This window comes from Magnolia sinica, chromosome 2 (genome assembly GCF_029962835.1).
Source record: "Magnolia sinica isolate HGM2019 chromosome 2, MsV1, whole genome shotgun sequence".
In the NCBI taxonomy this organism is placed as follows: domain Eukaryota; kingdom Viridiplantae; phylum Streptophyta; class Magnoliopsida; order Magnoliales; family Magnoliaceae; genus Magnolia; species Magnolia sinica.
The window spans coordinates 23949284-23968693 of record NC_080574.1 but is presented as its reverse complement, the minus strand read 5'-3'; the positions used below and the strand labels follow the sequence as shown (position 1 = coordinate 23968693).

Below are 19410 nucleotides of genomic sequence, written 5' to 3'. Positions count from 1 at the left end.
TGAATCAACTCGTCCTCCTGAGTTTAGTCGAGTTCAACCTATTTTGACTCAGTTCAACTGAGTTCAGTTGAGTTCAGCTGAGTCGAGATCGAAGTCTTGGGTTGGATTGACTCAATTGATTGAGGTATATTACTTTATTTGGGATTGTCACTCTTATTGATTTTTAGTGTGTGAGTTATTATAATGAGGAAGATTGACAATTCTTAACCCTCAGGTATAGATTCACCACACTTGGACCTCGGGTTGAGTCGGGAGCCAAGTCAACTTGAGGTCAACTATCTCTATGCCCTCTTGTGTGAGAATCTAGATTTGATTATTGAATTAAATGTATAACTATGAAACTTGTATTTTTCAAAACCCTAACCTTAGGATAGATTGTAGGTCAAAGTTAACTAGATTATATAATTAAGACTCTAATGTTGATCCTAACCGTAGATAGTTTGTAGAACTTTTATCTAACCATACAATTTCATAATTCGTGGTAGAATTCGACTTTAAGGGCACACGCATTCCCTAGCAATATTGGTAGGCGATTTGACTCATGAGTTGATGACTTTTTCTCATTGGGCTTTCCTCTTTCATATTAGTTTAAAAGATAGTTTTATTTTAATTTTTTACTTATAAATTGATATTCTTTTTTCATGATTACTTGTGTTGTTATTGGAATAGATTTTTAAATTGTATGCCCAACATTTATATTGTATAAACTCTACATGTTTCACTTAAATATCTTCATATACTTGTGGATTGTTTGTGGAACTTGAATATTACTACATTTATTAGTAAAAAACTCCACTTATATATGTATATTCAGACGTGGGATGTAACTTGATTGATTGTGATTATAATGGACCCTCGACCTAGTGATTATTTTTGCCTAATGGATTAAATGGGGTTTCGTTGTGGACTTACCATCTTGTAGATCGTCGTGTCTATGTGGCTTTAAGGGATAATCCATTTATCTCGCATTTCTTGATGGGCTATTTGCCCTTTGTGGCTTTGATTTAATATTTGTCTTATGTGGCTTCGATTTAATATTTGCCCCATGTGACTTTGATTGCATATTTGCCCTAAGTGACTTAATAGATTATTTTTGTATAATCATGCGATGGTTAGTCTCACTTGTTAAACTATGATTGGTCACTAGTTGAAGAAGTTATTATTAAACATCTTAATGTTGGAGTCTCATTAGTCAGAAATGGTAGTATGGGATACTATGCCCGAGTTGTCTGTTCACCACCCCAAGTATAGGGTTGCGATGTAGTAATAACCTCGGTAAGACCGAGGTCAAATCCGCAAGGACTGAACCTTGTACATAATCTGAAAGTAACTAGAACTAGAACTAGCAGATGATGTAATCTAAATCAAGAAATTTTAAGGGAATAATGGTGAAATCTTAAACTAAAACTTGTAAAATTCAAAGGTAGAAAACTAGGGTGCCAAGGATCCACTTGTAGAGATCAAGGAGATCTATACTTGATTCAAAAACACAACTGGAATTAGAGTCGTATCTTCATCCAGATGGAAGATAATTCATTAAAAACAATTAGGAACGTCCTTTGATCTAGTTATCAATAGATAAAATGTATGAAAATTAGACTTGATTCCATCACAAAACCATGCCCATGAGACAAAGCAAACAATAGAATCTAATCAATCCACATCCATTCTAAGAGAGTTATAATCGTTAAGAAGGATTCCATTATCCAACTATAATCATGATTAAGCTATAAATTCTTAAAAACATTAAGGAAGAAAACTAAATAAGAAAAGGAAGAAAGACTGTTTGAAGATCACCGCCTCCACACTATCTGTCTCCCTCTTCTCTTCACGTCCATCCTTGCCTCCACGGTTGCCTGCATATCCAAAGCTCTCTCTCTCTTCTCTCCTTTTATAAGCAGTAAGGGGCAGTGGAGGGCTGGAGAACTTTCGTAGCAGCATGCACAGGAAACAGGAGTAGCGCGTTTGGAGTGGTTTTTTGGGACAGTTGTTGTCCAAACTGATGATTTGTCTCCGTAACTAAGGTCGTGGCCCCCTTTTGAAGATTTTGGACGGTCTGGATCGGCCATCCGATCCTTCCCTTGATCACAGAACGGCCCACTGTGTCCGATTTTCATGAACACAGGGCCTGCGAAAATAGATGTCGCTGATGTGTTCGATGGGGCCCACGGTGATGTTTTTGGAAGAATCCACCCTGTCGACTGGATTCCTGGTGAAAAATCAATCGGGAAGGGATATTTTTGCTCAAGTTTGGAGTGGCCCATTGTATCAAATCACCTCGTCGTTCATCCTACGTTTGACGGCGATCTGCGTGTGTACACGTTCATGGGACCAAGAAGACGCCATGAGTACACGATTGTGGCCACCCCCTGAGTTGAATGGATGGTCCCGATCATCCATCGGGACCATGATGGTGGCCCACTACCGATCCCAGAGTCCAGTTTTCATGAACACTGTGCGTAAATTTGAAACGGGTCGGGTCAAAGTCGGTTTGACCTGACTTTGTGTCCAGTGCACGTGTGTTGTGCACACGCACACCATGTAAAGTGGGTCCCACATTGATGTTTCGAGAAATCAGCTCCGTCCATCTGCTTCCTCATCTAATTTAAGGGGTTGAGACTAAAATTGAAGCATATCCAGATATCAGGTAGGCCCCAAATTGATGATTTATGGGCTGATCTGTCCATTGGGCCACTTCCATTGGGATACAAGAGATAAATTTCGACGTGTACGGTTAATTTAGGGTCCTCAGGCTAGATATAAAGTTTCGAGTCAAATGGATGGTAGGAACCCTGTGATCTTGCATTCAGAACGACTTTCAGGCCTCTTTATCGTTGATCACTTGATTTTCTTGGATCTTTGGCGTGTAATTTCTTCAATCTCGGTCTTCTAGGATCCGTCTCTTACCTTAGTGATTTCTGTGCATTAAATCCATACTTTTAATACCATTTTTCAGTCTAGGCTCATAAATTCACTTTGCAATACAAACACGATTAAAATAGGACGTTAAACAGTATCATGTTCGTAAAATCAGGTAATAACTGAGGTCTAATATGCAATATTTAACCCTTAATATTGTCAGCCTATGCTGGGTGCAAGCTCTCCATAGTGACCTTTGAGTTTTCTTAAATTGGTTGTTTGCAATCGGAATAATAACGGTTGGCTAATCATGCATTTATAGTATACGAGCGATGACGGTTGGTTAATTCTTGATACTTTAGCATGTGTCCTTTGTCGTGGTATCATTTTGTTAGCTCCCAAACCACCAACAATCGACCCAATTTTGTTGAGCTATTCACTATGCGCGTACTTGATGTATTTTCATTGGTGGTTGGCTACATGCATGGTTTTTTTTTTCAAAAGCCAACTGGATGAGCATCCCTAATTGATATGCATTCACGCATCCATGCATTTAAATAAGATTGCATCGTGGATTGTTTTATATGTTTTCTTATTTAAACTATGATTAACTAATGCGGTGATATATAATCTTGAGAGAAATTCACACTGAGCTGGTCACTCATTCTTTGAATATATGACTGTACATGTAGTGTAAGTGGTTTAAATGATACTCATGTTTAGACTGATGAGGAACATGGTACAAATATTAAGGATGCATGGCCACATCTGCTCAGGAGAAGTTATATGATCTTGTAGCTCAAGCCTAGCTACATTTTATTATATTTCATATGTTAAATTATTTATTTTATGTATTCCTTAGCATTGAGACATTGGTTTGTATAATCCCTATGGGCAACCGCTCGAATATTCTGAATGTATGTGCAAATTTCCTTTATGTTTGATTTATTTCTCTTTTGTTGAACTGCTTATTATGAAAAGAATATATATATATATATATATATATATATATATATATATATATATATATATATATATATATATATATATATATATTAAGTCAGGCTATATTTAAAGGTAAACACTCGAATTTTTGGAAAATGAGTAGTATACTCGGGTTTCGAGAACAGAGTCGTTAAAGTAGGAGACCATTATTTACTGGAATGTTAGAAAGTACGAAACGGAAAATAAACAAGACTAGTATTCACTGTAGTGCAGGAAAGTAAATGTGTCAAATTTATAAAATCCTCAAAAATTGAAAATTCTCATCTTTAAGTCAAGCCTAGGCTAGTGACTAGCACTTCTAACAGAGTCGTCATTCTGTGAACGCCTCCCTCGTGAGCGCGCGAGGAAGTACTCTCACTTTCGTGGCTTTGGTATTGATTTGTTAGTGTAGCTAAAGTATGTTATTGACTCGTGTGTAAAAACGCATTTGATTCAGAGTTGCCACTAACCAAATGAAGCTTAAAATTTACGGATGACTACAAACTGTAAAATTGCTTAGGAGTCGGGGAATCTCCTAATGCCCTAACTTAAGTGATTCCCACAGTTAGTCTGCAACCATAGATTATGAGTAAGGGCCTCGGTGACAAAAAAGTAATGGATTAAGCGTCATTTTTCACCCGCACAATGTGCGGTCTTTACTTCACAAGATTTTGCAATTTTTGAGGATCTAACAGAATTTATGCATTTTTATATTTGGTCGTGCTTCGCATAACCTACAAGGGCTGGGCAGACGAAAATAAGAAAAAATATTTAACCTTATATCGTAAAGCCAAGTGACCCCAGGTAGGCAAATAAAGTAAAAATGCGGTGAGTAAAATGAAACACAAACTATCATTACTTCGTGGAGCTACACAGCACTAGGTAGGCAAATAAAAATAAAAATACAGTAAATAAAATGAAGTACCAACTAACATTGCTTGACAGGATTTAAGATCTAGGCAGGCAAATAAAGTAAGAGAAATGAAAACGGTAAACTAATGTAGAATGAGATAAAAGAAAATGTGAATATAGTTGATGCACTTAAAATGTGTGGAGTAGAATATGAAGAGGTAAACAAATTCTTAGCTTCAGTGACTTTTTTAATGACCTTTTTTGTCTCTTATATTGGGCAGTATATCGGCATGATGGAAATCTTTAAGGTACCTTGGGTAGCACTTCCGAGTGTACTCCAACTTTCGGACCCTCTTTTTATTTTCTTATCTCTTTCTGTTATATGTTTTTTCTCTATCTCTCTCTATTTCTTTCTCTTTCGCTTTCTTCCTCTATCTCACTTTCATTACGTTCCTCTCTGTCTCCCTTTTCTTCCTCCCTCATTCGGCAACAGGTTCCTTATATAGCGTTGGCAGCCGCAATCCACTGCCAACAGTTGCAACTTGTTGGGTTACATTATAGGCGCACATCATTTAAATCGTAAAATTTTATTTATATATATAGAGAGAGAGAGAGAGGCATGCTCACCTACGCATGTGCGCACCTTTGCACACGTGTCATGGGTGTCGAATCTGAACGGTCCATAAGATGCGGAATCCCATGAAACTTTAGGGGGTGAATTTTCACCCTGATCTAAGATTCTGGTGGGCCATAGTAAAGAGAAATTCAAATCAGGGGAAGAAACTGTTTGCATTTTTCATGGCCCACCAAAGTTTCGGATCAAAGTAAAAAATTCGTATCAGGGGGTTTCATGAGGTTCTGTTTCATGTGGACCATTCAGATTGCGAGATTCATCAGATATGATGGGTTCTCAAAAAAGTTCGTATGTACTACATACGAACTGGTTCGCATGTGAGCGTTTCCGTCTATATATATATATATATATATATATATATATATATATATATATATATATATATATATTTAAAAAAAACATAATAATTAGTTTTTTTCTATAAATTGTTTAAATGTTTGTATCTTATTCGTTGTCCGTCCATTTTTGGTGATCTTAGTCTCGTTAGAAAGATAATCAGATAAGCTTCTTAATAAGACTAGAAACACTTTGATCAGACCTCGTTTAGCCTATCGAAAATACGACCGTTCAGTATATGAAATCAGTCGTCTACAATTTGATCGATTGTCTATTTTCGATGATATTAGGCTCATTGAAAATGTCACATGATAAGCTTTTCAATGGAACTGAAATTCTTTCAATTATATCCCGATTAATTAGTTTAAAGTGTAGATAGAGTTTTTACGATTTTGGCCGCTCGGCAATGCGTAGTTTTGGTAAACGAGCCAGATCTTTCTCATCATAACCCGGATTAGAAGAAACTTAAGTTCGTTAATAAAATCATTTAGCCACATTTTCAATGAATCATAAATCATCTTGATGGATTAAAATTTGCTTTCAATAATACAGAGAGCAATCCTCGAGTAGAGAGAGTTCATTTTATCCTTTTTTGCACATCAGTTGCTATGTACAAAGAGATTCTGGAGTTTTAGAGTTTGGATGCATGGCTATGACTAAATTGTTACTGAATTTGACGTTACCCGATTAGATCCATTGGTTATCTCCGGGACGTACCAAATATGCTCTCGGTTTGATATGTTTGGATTTTCAATGATTTATAAGTTAGTTGAAAATAATTTATTGAAATCAAGCTGAAGCTCAAAGAGTGGCTTATCCTCATTTTAGGTGGGGTGTATATAGGTTTGGATCATTTTATTGGTGTGATTTTAGTAATACAGTCAATATTTGAATAGTTTTAGAGCATCACTAGCATGTCTTGTGTATGGTGGACATGTGCGTAGCGCCACTTTTATTTATCACACGACTCTCCAAGAGAGCTCAAAAACGCATTTCACCACATGTACTTCCAAATCCTCTTTGGCAAGAGGATATCATTTACAAACTCATTTACTTCTATTTCATTTTATTTACATACATTTACTTCTATCCAAACACACTTAAAATATTATTTACCTTCATTTACTCTTAATTCCTCCATTTACCTTTATTTACTTCTATTTAAACAACTCCAAATATTTTAAAAGCATGCGTGTTTACTCAGAAATAGCCTAAAAGGTAGGTAGTGATATGGGAAAGTCTCAAAACGTTATTTGGTTGCTCAAAATATCACAATGATTAATCGGTCTAACTTGCTGCAAGATATCATGAAATTGCATTTGGCCCACCCATAAAATCCTTCCCGTTGTTTGCGGGGCACACTGACCCGAAAGTCAGACCATTCAAAAATCAGGTGGCTACACCACATGAATATACAAGTTTTAGACTTAATTTACACTGTTCCTGCTTGAGATATGTAGATTTTTTGAAGCAGATTGTGTACTGTGCTATGGTGTACTGTACAGAGTAAACTCTATGAAGCCCATTGTAATGGATGCGTCTTATCCACATCATCTATCCATTTTTACCAGCTAATTTATGTCACGAGATCAGAATTGAGCCATATCCAAAGCTTAAGTGGACCACATCGCAAAAACAATGAGAATCGGTTGCCTAGAAACCTTCTTAGCAGCAAAGAAGTTTTAGATCAAGCTGATATTTGTATCTTAATTTCCTTCATCCTTAATTATCCACATCCACGTAACCTTATGAACAGGTTGGATGACAAATAAGTATCACTGTGGGCCCTAGTACCCATTGTTTCCAGTGATGGTCCACTTGAGTTTTGAATATCTTTTAATTTTGAGCTCATGCCCTAGAATAGAAAGTGGTCAGCATGGAAAAACTGATGGACAGCATGGATAAGAACATACATGAGGGTGGGAGCCACAAAATTAACTCAGTAGTGAGTTACTAGGTAATTCACTTCCCTGATTTTTAGGCTCTTCGGTGTACTTTGAGGGGCTAAACTGGGGCACGGATTGGGTACTACCCCACCAGGACTTGTCTAGAGATGGACGGTCCTGTCTCGGATTCTGTGGGGCCACTGTGATGTTTATGATTTATCCACACTGTCCATCTATTTTTACCGATCATTTCAGGACATGAGTTCATGCCTACAAGGTAGACTTACAAGAGTTTCAACAGCAGGTCATGGGTTCCAGGACTATTATGGTGAAATTCTACCTTAGTGTCGGTGTGTGGGGTGTGTAAAAATAAAATTATTGTTTAAAAAAGGATCATTTTAGGACATGTTTTCAAGGAGGTAGATTGAACGCTCAAGTGAACCACACCACATGAAGTGGTCCGGATTCAAATGTCACTATTGAAAACTCCCCGGGACCTAAGTTTTGGATTAAGTTGATATTCATGTTTTCCCTTTATACATGTTTATGTGACCTTATGAACCGGTTGGATCAGAAATAAATATCACGGTTGACCTAAGGAAGTTTTCAACAATAGGAAATCAATCCCCACTGCTTCCTGTGGTGTGGTCCAATTGAACTTTCAATTTGCCTCTTTTTTAAGCTCATGCCCTGAAATGATCTGCCAAAATAAATGAAAGGCATGGATAAAACACATATATCACGGTACGCCCCCACATAACCGCTGACTGGACCGTACGTCTGTAGCTAGGTCCTGTGGGTAGCACCAATCGGCGCCCGCGAAACTGATGGTCGAAATCGGATTGCAGTTACTCAGTAGGCTCTTATCGTATTGAGAAAACTCTGTTCGGCCCAGCGCGAGCGTATCTGGTCTATCCATGCCGTCCATCCAATTTTTTCATTTTATTTTAGAGGTTGAGACCAAAATTTAAGCATACCCAAATATCAAGTGGACCATACCATAGGAAACAGTTGGAATAATGATTTCCACCGTTGAAACCTTTATAGGGCCCGCAGTGATGTTTATTTCTCATCCAACCTGTTCATAAGATTTAAAAAAAAAACATGGATGAAGGGAAAACACAAATACAAGCTTGATCCAAAACTTCCGTGGCTCCCAAGAAATTTTCAATGGTAGATGTTCAATTTACACGTTTTCCTGTGGCGTGGTCCAATTGAGATTTGGATATACTTCATTTTTGGGCTCAAGCCCTAAAATTATCCGGTAAAATGGATGGACAGAGTGGATAAAATATATAAATCACAGTGGACCCCACAGAGTTTACTCAGTACGCAATCCGCTACCCTGATGTACAAGGCGGATATCACGTAGTGGCCTCACGGAGCTCTTTCTCTGCACCTTTTGTTCTTTCTCTTCCTGCGTTTTCACGGAATGCTAATTGCACTCAGCTTGTGCAAGATCCAGGCCGCTGTCAGGTAACTCCAACCATGCAGATGCCACACCTAAAAAAATCAGGCCTCTATGATCATCAAGTGGGCCGCACCCGTACAAATTCAATGGAACCGGAATCGATTGATTACTCCCCTCCACCATCCAATGGCTGGTGGTCGGTGTGCTGTGGGCCCCACCATGATGTATGTGTTTTATCCATGCATCCATCTATTTTTCTAAATCATTTTATGGCATGAGACCAAAAACAAGGAATATCCCAATCTCAAGTGGACCACATTACAGGAAACAGTGTTGAATGAACGTCGACCATTAAAATCTTTTTGGGGGCATATAAGTTTTGGATCAAGCTGATCTTTATTTTTTCCCTTCATCTGGGTCTGTATGACCTAATCAACAGATTGGATGTCAAATAAACAGTACAGTGGGCCTTAGGAGGATTTTAATGGTGGATATCTAATCACTATTGTTTTCCCCTGTTGTGGTCCACCTGAGATTTATACACATCTCATTTTTTGGATTAACTACTAAAATGATCTTTAAAAATGGATGAACGGCATGGATGAAACACATACATCATGGTGGGGCCCACAAAGCACTGACCATCAGCGACCGGGCTGAGGGCAGAGGAGTAGCCAATCCGTTTCCCAATTCCAGGCGTGAGGTGAGTGCTCCTACAAATTCCACTCAAGCGAGTGGAATTGACATTTTGCTTTCAATTGGTTGGGATCGGTAGTGAGAAACCATCTTTTTACTTGAAAATTTCCTTTACAAAATTGCTTCCTGTAACTGATAAAATAAAATTTCGATAAAATAAATAAAAATACTACAAGCATACAGCTAAAAGACGATCCGAAAAAAGGTTAAAAAGAACCTTGCCCAAATCAAGCACTTCGGCGAATACACGGTTTCTTTATTTATTTATTTAATTTCTTTTTCTTTTCTTTTTTTGGGCTATGTACTGTCTGCACGGTTTATCCATATAAGTATCCAAGGAAGTTATTTAATACTCTCCCAGAGTGCGATGGTTGATAAGCGGGCACTGAGAAATTTGTGCACGTGGCATTTAACTCCAAAGACTATCGTACAATTTTCTTGACCTGTTGTTAATGGGTATATCTGAAGTATTATTGATTGAATGATCCTAACCTTTGATTAATCGGCATTTGTTTGTTGAACACATTGATGACGATTTTCATTTAGGTGGTCCATTAGAGGTCCACTAAACACAGTCAGTTAAAAATTAAAATCAGTGTAGTTTTATGTTTAAGTTCCATCTAAATCCTGTCCCTTTGTTTGGACCCTTGGATTTAAATTACATGTATACGTACGCATTTCCTTTTCTTTTCTTTTGTTTTTGTTACCTTGTTAGTACACCCACTGTCAATTCACACTTTACTGTTAATTAGCCACCCCCACTGGGGAAGGATACCAAGACCTCAGTGTTGAAACGAGGTATCTTTCACTCAGTCTACCACTTGAGCTGATCTGGGTCGTGCGCATTTTCTGAATGCGATCGCATCAATCGTAACACCCTACCATAGTATCAAACAATATCATAAACATGTAATTCATGCATGCATGTGTTACCAACCCCACTGTACGATGCATGTCCGCACTTGTACATACATGTGCAATCGTACTACTTGAACATGAGCACGTGACGTGAATGATGTAAACAAACCCATTTTGGTATTTACAAGGAAGCATTCCCATTGAAGAAGCATACATGCATTTGTGCATGGATGGATGTATGATGGTTGGCAATGTGTACATTTATGTGTATATGGATGGGTTGTGTGTGTGTGTTAACTTTCTGCTTCCCACACGTCATACATTGTCTTATTATAGAATTGTTAGATGACCAGCTTCCAAGAAAATGGATGAAATGCATATAAGAAAATGAATGAATATGAGATGGTGTCCATATCCATATCCATGGTGTTCAGTGTGGGAGACCATCTTTCCTTAACCCTTTTCTTTTCTCTGCTTACTTAAAAGCACAACACTCTCTGACCACTCAACAGTGGCCTGCACTATCCAGCACAGTTGAAAACGCATCATTCCTTCCCTCCCAAGTGCATGCCCCCACACCCTCTCTCTCTCTCTCTCTCTCTAGCAGTGCGCCTCCCCCCCCCAAAGTATTATAAATAAGTGCGTCCACTGGAATGATACTCACCAAAGGGACCTTAAAGAAGAGAGCTTTGTTCTGTAGTTGAGTTTTAGTTTTAAAGGGGTAGAGAGAGAGATGGATATCCAGACAAGACAGAATTCCAAAGCAGATTCCAATTCTGCTGCCGTTGAGGTCTCAGTTGATTGGAGAGGAAGAACCTGCAAAACCAACAAGCATGGAGGAATGAGAGCTGCAGTATTTGTATTGGGTCTATTTCTCCCTCTCTGCCTCTCTTTCTCGGTTTCTCTTCCTATCTCACATCTGTTGGGCCTGATTGAGAGTCGATGTTGCTTTCTTTTGTTTATGTTCATTGACTTTCACATAATAGACCTGTGCTCCATTTCCAGTTGGGCATGTATATTTTCCTTTTGGCAATATTACAATTCTTTATTGTCTTATTTTCGGATTGCCCTTTTTTAAGTTAGTTGATAAATTGAAGTTCTTTGAATTGTTTTAATTTGTTTGGCCCGTTGACAGTAGATCACAGAAAGATCTAATTCAGCTATGAAGATATGAATTGGTCTTCTTCTTTTTTTCATTTTAAAGGGTGTTTTATGCTTTTAAGCATTTATTTATTTATTTATTTATTTTATGAAGATATAACGTGGGTTCTTTCCATTTTTAACTCATTTTTATTTTCTTGTTTTGTTGGTGGCTGTGTTTCAGGGATTCAAGCATTTGAAATGATGGCAATTGCTGCGGTAGGGAACAACCTCATAACATATGTGTTCAATGAGATGCACTTCTCACTGTCAAAATCAGCAAATACAGTCACTAACTTTGTAGGGACTGTATTTCTGTTGTCTTTGCTTGGTGGCTTCCTCTCTGACTCTTATCTTGGGAGCTTTTGGACCATGTTGATTTTTGGGTTTGTGGAACTCTCCGTAAGTATATCACTCTCCTTCTCTAGCCGCTTTTTATGCCATTCCATTTTTATTTTTCAAATTTCCATTGCTGCATAGGAATAATTGAGCTGAGAAAAGCTAAAGTGATTGGCAGCACACGTGTGACATCTTGGCTGAAAAATCATGCCGGCCCACTCAACCCGTGGACCATACATGTCTTTTTCTCACTGTTCATTTTCCTTATACACTTTTGGCCCACTTGATGAGTGGAAAGTGTTGACTTTTGGGCCAGGGCATGTTTGCAGTGCGACCCACTTGATGAGCGGCCTTGATCTCCCCGTATGTGTCTGTTTGAGAGAGAGAGAGAGAGAGAGAGAGAGAGAGATCTCGCATTGAATGGTTTGTGGTGGATTTTTCAGGGTTTCATACTACTATCAGTTCAAGCTCATCTCCCTCAACTAAGGCCACCACAGTGCAACATGCAAAGTGAAGCACAGCTCTGCATCCAAGCCAAAGGCTTCAAGGCCTCGATATTCTTCCTGGCTCTCTACTTGGTAGCCTTGGGGAGTGGCTGCCTTAAGCCTAACATAATCGCCCATGGGGCTGATCAGTTCAGTAAGGAAGACCCTAAGCAATCAAAGAAGCTCTCCACATACTTCAACACCGCCTACTTCAGCTTCTGCGTCGGAGAGCTCATCGCCCTCACCGTCCTCGTGTGGGTCCAGACACGGTCAGGGATGGATGTTGGATTTGGAGTGTCCGCAGCTGCGATGGCTGTGGGCCTGATCAGCTTGATTTCTGGCACTCTTTTCTACAGGAACAAGCCTCCTCAAGGCAGCATCTTCACCCCAATTGCTCAAGTAAGATAACCCTATTTTACCCTCTCTTTTTTCTTTTTTTTTCTTTTGAAGTTTGATGATCTCCTCAGCTCGACTTTTGATACATGCACTCTTCTTGCACTCTTCTTGTTTGCTTCGTTTGGTAATGAAAAAGAATAAATTTGTACTCGTATATAACAAAAGTAGAAAATGAGGCTTTGTGCACTGAAAAAGGCTCATGTAAATATCGGTTTCCTTCTTGAAAATGCAGTCCTGTAGAGTTATGTTTGTGTTGATTGAGATTTCATTTTTCATGCTGTATGTTATTATGAATTATTTTTCCCTTCTGCCGATTAGCAATAGTTGTTTGGTTGATGTTTTTAGAATTATGAAAATATTCCTTCTCTTATTTCCCTTTAATTCTTTACAAAATATGAAAGAAAGATGCGTGTTTCATATCTTTCAAAATCTTATGAACATCATAGTTCTTTGTTTTCAATATCTTCTATGAATTTGATTTAGCAGATTCCTTTTTCTTGAGTTGTTTGTAGGGTTCTGTTTATGTTTATATTAATTAATTAAGCATATGTTTTGGGTTATTTAATAGTGATATTATGTTTATACTAATCTGGAATGGTTTATTGGGTTTTGCTTATGTTGATTAAATAATCATCTTTGGGGATATCCTGCTTTATGGAAGTGAGATTCTTCAAATGTCTACTCATTCATGGTTTTATAAAAGAAATGTTTGTTTATGATGTATCATTGCTTTTTTGCAACGTTTGTCCTTTTCAGGGTATAAGAATTCTTATATGGCACCCCATTATTACACTTGGGTTCTCTAATGTTTATTTGGATTCGTTTGGATTTTTCTTTTATGCTTTTAATCAGGTCTTTGTAGCTGCAATAAAAAAGAGAAAGCAAGTTAATCCATCGAATTTAGAGATGCTTCATGGAAACCGAAATGATACAGCTACCCACACTGTCACTGCCACTAGTCTTGATCCATCTTCTAATGCTGGGAACCTTCTTCATACTCAACGATTCAGGTGTGCACGCAGCGCTAATCTAATGTTTTGAAAGATCAGTCGCCAAACTAGAAAAGTTTATGGATTGTTCTTGGTGTTTTTCTTTTTTTTTTAAATGTTCTTCTTCTTAATTTTGACATCATAATTGTTTAAATGGTTTTGAAAACTAATGACCCATTTAAAACAAATTGTGGGTTGTTAGAATTTTGTAGAAGAATTCAAAACTTGAATTTATGGGAGTTTTTCATGATCTTGAAGTTCAGTCACCAAAATTCAAAAGATTTATATAACAATACTGATCTTTCAAACACCTTCCACACGTTAAGAATCTTTTATCATGTGTTTATAAGGATGTTTTTGAAACACATCGTATTTTTCAGTAATGTTGAGAGAGTTCTCAGGTTCTTGGATAAAGCATGCATCAAAATCCAAGATGGAGGAGCTCCCACGAAGGAAAGTCCATGGAGACTGTGCACCGTGGCCCAAGTCGAGCAAGTGAAGATAATCATATCCGTCATTCCCATTTTTGCCTGCACCATCATCTTCAACACCATCCTAGCCCAGCTACAGACGTTCTCCGTGCAACAAGCAAGATCCATGAACACCCAACTCACAAAAGCCTTCCAAATCCCACCAGCCTCCCTTCAATCCATACCATACATCATACTCATCTTCCTCGTCCCCCTCTATGAAACTGCATTCGTCCCCCTCATGCGCAAGGCCACAGGCACCTCCTCCGGCATCTCCCCCCTCCAACGCATTGGCGTTGGCCTCTTCATCGCCACCTTCTCAATGGTCGCCGCAGCTCTAGTAGAGAAGAAGAGAAGGGAAATGGTCACAGCCTCAAACAAAGAAGAAATCTCCATCTTTTGGATTGCACCACAGTTCATCATATTTGGGCTATCAGAGATGTTCACAGCAGTGGGCCTCATTGAGTTCTTCTACAAACAGTCAATGGCTGGGATGCAATCATTTCTAACAGCCATGACCTATTGCTCTTACTCATTTGGGTTCTTCTTGAGCTCTCTCTTGGTCTCCCTGGTGAATAAAATTACCTCAAAATATTCAACTCATGGTGGGTGGCTGAGTGACAATGACCTTAACAAGGATAGGCTGGACCTTTTCTATTGGTTGCTAGCAATCCTCAGCACCATCAATTTCTTCAACTACCTTTTTTGGTCTAGATGGTATTCTTCCAACCAATCTCCATCACCCACTTCAGCATCACACGATTCTCATGGGGTGGACCACCATCTTTTCACCTCTTCAAAGCATATTGGAGACGACAATATTCCTTAGGAGAAATGCTAAGGTGACTGCCTCACACGTGGAAAGCACGGCACATGTTGGCGGGATTATAGGTGATCATCATGGCCATCCCTACTGTATAGGCGCCATGTCTCAAAAATAAGGCCGTCCGATCATCAGGTGGGCCCCAACTGTGCGAAACAAATGACCGGTTATAAGGAGAAGTCACCCAATGACCCAATTTTGATGCATCGGATCTGCCTAATATTTTCGAGACACGGCATCTATACTGTGTGGATCGCCAGATGAGAAGCTCCGGTGTTACATGTGTGGCTAGATTCCACGTGTGAGGCAAGCTCAAGCAAGTGCACTTAGCATTCTCATATCTTACAAGACAATAATATCTCTTCGGAGATATTTTTTTCCCAAACCTTTTCTCCTGTCTTGGTATTAAAGGAAAAAAAAAAAAAGAGCATGAAACACCATGTTGGTGTGGGGCCCACTATAATGGTGCAATGCGAGGTTGATAACTCTTGTATCTACTTTTTCCTTTGTTTAATAATTGACTTTTGTCAAGAGGCTACTTTTTAAGGGTCCCAAGGTCTTTGATTTGATTCCAAGGATCTTGATCAGACCTTTGTATTGTAAAAGTATAAAAGGGTGTTAGGTCTAATCCCATCTCCGCAGATTCAATGCATTCCTCTCTCTCTCTCTCTCTTCATGGCCAGGTTTGGTAAGCCCACACATGCGATTATGGCACACTTGTGTGAGACCCGAGGTTCCCATCTGGTTGGACACGATGATTAGATCTTCCTCCTCAAAAATGAGGCTCTTTCACTCCTCAGAGGATCACCACGTACAAAATAACCTGAGGGTTAAAAAAATTTCCAGCCGTCCATCTTTTTGCATGCCGTGGCCTATTCGAGGAGTGAAATGGCCTGATTTTTAGGACAGAAGATCTAAACAGGATAGCCCATCTGATTGAAAGTTCTGATCAGGCACACACCTATCTAATTACACGTGTGTTTGCGTGTGGATTCACACGGTTCTGGGCTTACCAAACCTGCTTTCCTGCCATATCATTCGTTGATCATGTGTGATTCAAATGCCTCAATCATGATGCTAAGAAGAAAGTTGAATTGTGGTGGAGTGACGCTCTTTTCTGGAGTTAGTCAAAAAGGGATGAATAAACAAGTTCTTGATGCATCAAGATGTGTTTAGTGACCTCATGTAACAAGTCAGTACAAGAGTACGTGGCCAATGGTTTGATGATCCTGACCGTTGATATGATGAGCCCCACCAAGGGCCACATCCACATCCAAGGTGAGTCCCATAAGATAAGCTGTCTGGATTATCAAAATATGGGCCACATTTGTATGGATTCGAGAAAGAGCACAATGTACAGATCCTGATGCATCAGGACCCTTGGTTTATTCTATGATGTGATGAGATGAAGCCTCGTTCTAAAAAGTAGGGAAAATGAGGGTGTTCCCATGTTCTCTACTCCACTTTTCTTTCCAGAAAAAGAACATGTCTCATACATGTTTTGTGTTGGGAGTGGGCCACCCCTCGAAAGATTCATCAGCTCTGGTATCCTCCAAACCCCTGTGGCCGGCATCATGTTCGCCATTACCAAGCAAAGGTACCCCACCATCCATTTGCTTGTTTGTGGCATGGTGGATTCTTCTCGGTCCACTCGAGTTTTTTAGCCCATGGTTCGATCGGACGGTGATGAGGGTGTTCATATGTTCTTGGGTCCTGTCTCAATTACAGGGAAGAAAAATAGAGAAAGAAAACGAAAAGAAAAGCAGGTTGATTTATCCTTTAATCCATTCGTGGGGCCCATCCTTCTGATGAGTGGCATCTAACTCAGATCCATGAACTTATCATTTGTCACCTTCTGATGGATAGATGTGGTGAGAATAGATAAGGCAATCCTCAGCACCTGGTCCACATTCGGTTCGGTCATCAGATGGGCCCCCAATGAGGATTCTCGGCCAAAAAACAAACCTCGATTTATAGGAGTGAAAATGTGGCCCTCACATGACGGGATGCGGATTAGCGACTGAAACCGACAGTAGAGGTGACGTTACCACGTTCTGTGGGCCCCACCATGATGTGTGTGTTGTATCCACGAGATATATTATTTTAGGGCATGAACCAAAGAATGAGGCAGATCCAAAGTTCAAGTTGACCCAGCATAGAAAAGAGTCGGGACAGTGACGCCCACCGTTGAAACCTTCCTACAGCCCGCCATGATGTTTACTTGAGATCCAACCTGTTTATAAGTTAACACAGACATGGAATTAGGGAAAAAATAACTATCATCTTGATCGAAGACTTCTGTGGCCCTAAAAAGTTTATAAGGGTATTCGTTCAATCCCCACTGTTTTCTGTGGTGGGGTTCAGTTAAGCTTTGTATCTGCATCATTCTTTGTCTCATGCCCTAAAATGATCTATACAAATGCATGGACGGTGTGGATACAACACATACATCATAGTAGGGCCCACAAAATGTGGTGACATCACTTTAGTAGGGAGTCTCGCTACTGTCAGGTTCAGCAGCTAATCCGCGTCCCACACGACGAAACAGTCCTAATACGTAGTGTTTTGAGTTGGCATACGTGCCGTGAATTGCCTATTCAATTTCTACGTGACTTAAACGCCTTTTTCAGTGTCTGAATTCTTTTATTCCGAGGGGAGATAAGTATGAAATAAAAGGAAAGAAAGTACACGGACGCCTCCAGTCGCCTGACCCGACTCATCCAGCTTGCTTAGACCCGACTTGACCCGAATCAAATTGGTGGGTTGGTCCGAACTGAGTAGGCTTGCCCAATCCGAATTCAAAACCAGTCAAGCTCGAGTTACCCAATAACTAAACCTAATTCGACCCGAAACTCAATCTAGTCAAACTCAATTCGATTCGAAACCAACTCGACTTGGATTCGAGTATATATATAATTTTTTTTTAAAAAAAAAAAAAACTCTAATTTCTAAGTATCTCTAACCCTATATACCGCACCTGACTCCATCCCCGACCCGATCCCAAAGTCTCTATCCCTCCCTCATCCTCCTCTTCTAATCCCGACAAACACCCACCACCATCACCACCCTCCTCTCTCTCCTCTCCTCTCCCACCCTCCCTCCTCTTCTAAACCCGGTAGCAGCCCACCACCCTCCTCTCTCTCTTCTCTCCACTCCCTCCCTTCATCCTCATCTTTCGATTCGAAAATGTGCCAACTCAAACTGACTTGATACTTTTGACCGGGTCGGACTCGGTCCGGATTAGTCCAAGCCAGACTCAGACTTGAATTGGTCAGGCATGCTAGACTTGGTACCAAGTTGAGTCGAGTTCGGGTCAGGCCTATTTCAAAACCTGATCGAGTCGGGTCAACCCTAACTCAGTCCGACTCGACTCGATGCCTAACTCTACCCACCAAGATTTGAACCTCAATGCAATGTGTTGCAACACCTATATATCCCTAGAACACAATAGCTCTTCACAATGACGGATCACTTGAATCAAGTGCACACTGAATCAAAGCCTCTTAAAGATAGAGATGTCTTTGCTAGTTTGCCCACAAAGAGGAAGAACAAGAAGATGAGGAGAATACAAAGAGCACATAGATTTTCTTTGTTATTGTATATCAAAAAGGTAAAAACGAAAATCTTTTTTAAAACATAGTTAATGTAAAAGATGGCTAGCCCAGGATACGTGATACACAAGTTTAAGTCATTACCTATTGTAAATATATTTGGTTTGTCAGAAGATTAGTGATCCAGTGTTTTGAACTAAACCCCCTGAAAAGATGCCCTTATATATTACAAGACATTTTCAAGCAACTCTAAGTTCTTATAAAGTTAACGCATTATATTCATGTGATCTATCACAGTTTTATAAGCATTATAAAGAATTTCTCAATTCTTATAGGAATTGGCCTCACCTCTATACTAATATGGTTGGGTCGACCAAGAATGTACTTGTATCTATACATTCCACTATATCACAACTATGAAGCTCATTGAAGATATAGCCAAACATCTCTCACTATAGGTTATAACACTTGCACATCATAGGAATAGAGCTCCCAATTATAAATTTATAGTGCTGATATCAAATCACTCAATAGTATTTTGTTTTTACCCATTGAAGTTAGTTTTTGGAATTCTAGTCATATATATAGGTTAGGTTTTAATTACCAAGAATTTAATTTAATACATAAAATTCAGCCCCATTCCTCATGATGTATTCAACAATCACTCTCTAGGTAATCCTTTGGCTAGTTGTTTGTACCAA

The 19410-nt window shown here is 39.3% G+C and overlaps 1 protein-coding gene across 1 annotated transcript; it reads left to right on the top strand.

Annotated features, from left to right (window-relative positions):
• Window positions 1-11197: 11197 nt before the first annotated feature.
• LOC131236682 (protein NRT1/ PTR FAMILY 4.3) lies at window positions 11198-15810 on the top strand. The gene is made up of 5 exons (XM_058234007.1): window positions 11198-11382; window positions 11841-12058; window positions 12439-12879; window positions 13729-13886; window positions 14267-15810. The coding sequence occupies exons 1-5, from the start codon at window positions 11250-11252 to the stop codon at window positions 15162-15164; spliced, it is 1848 nt and encodes a 615-aa protein (XP_058089990.1). The 5' UTR covers window positions 11198-11249; the 3' UTR covers window positions 15165-15810.
• Window positions 15811-19410: the final 3600 nt, after the last annotated feature.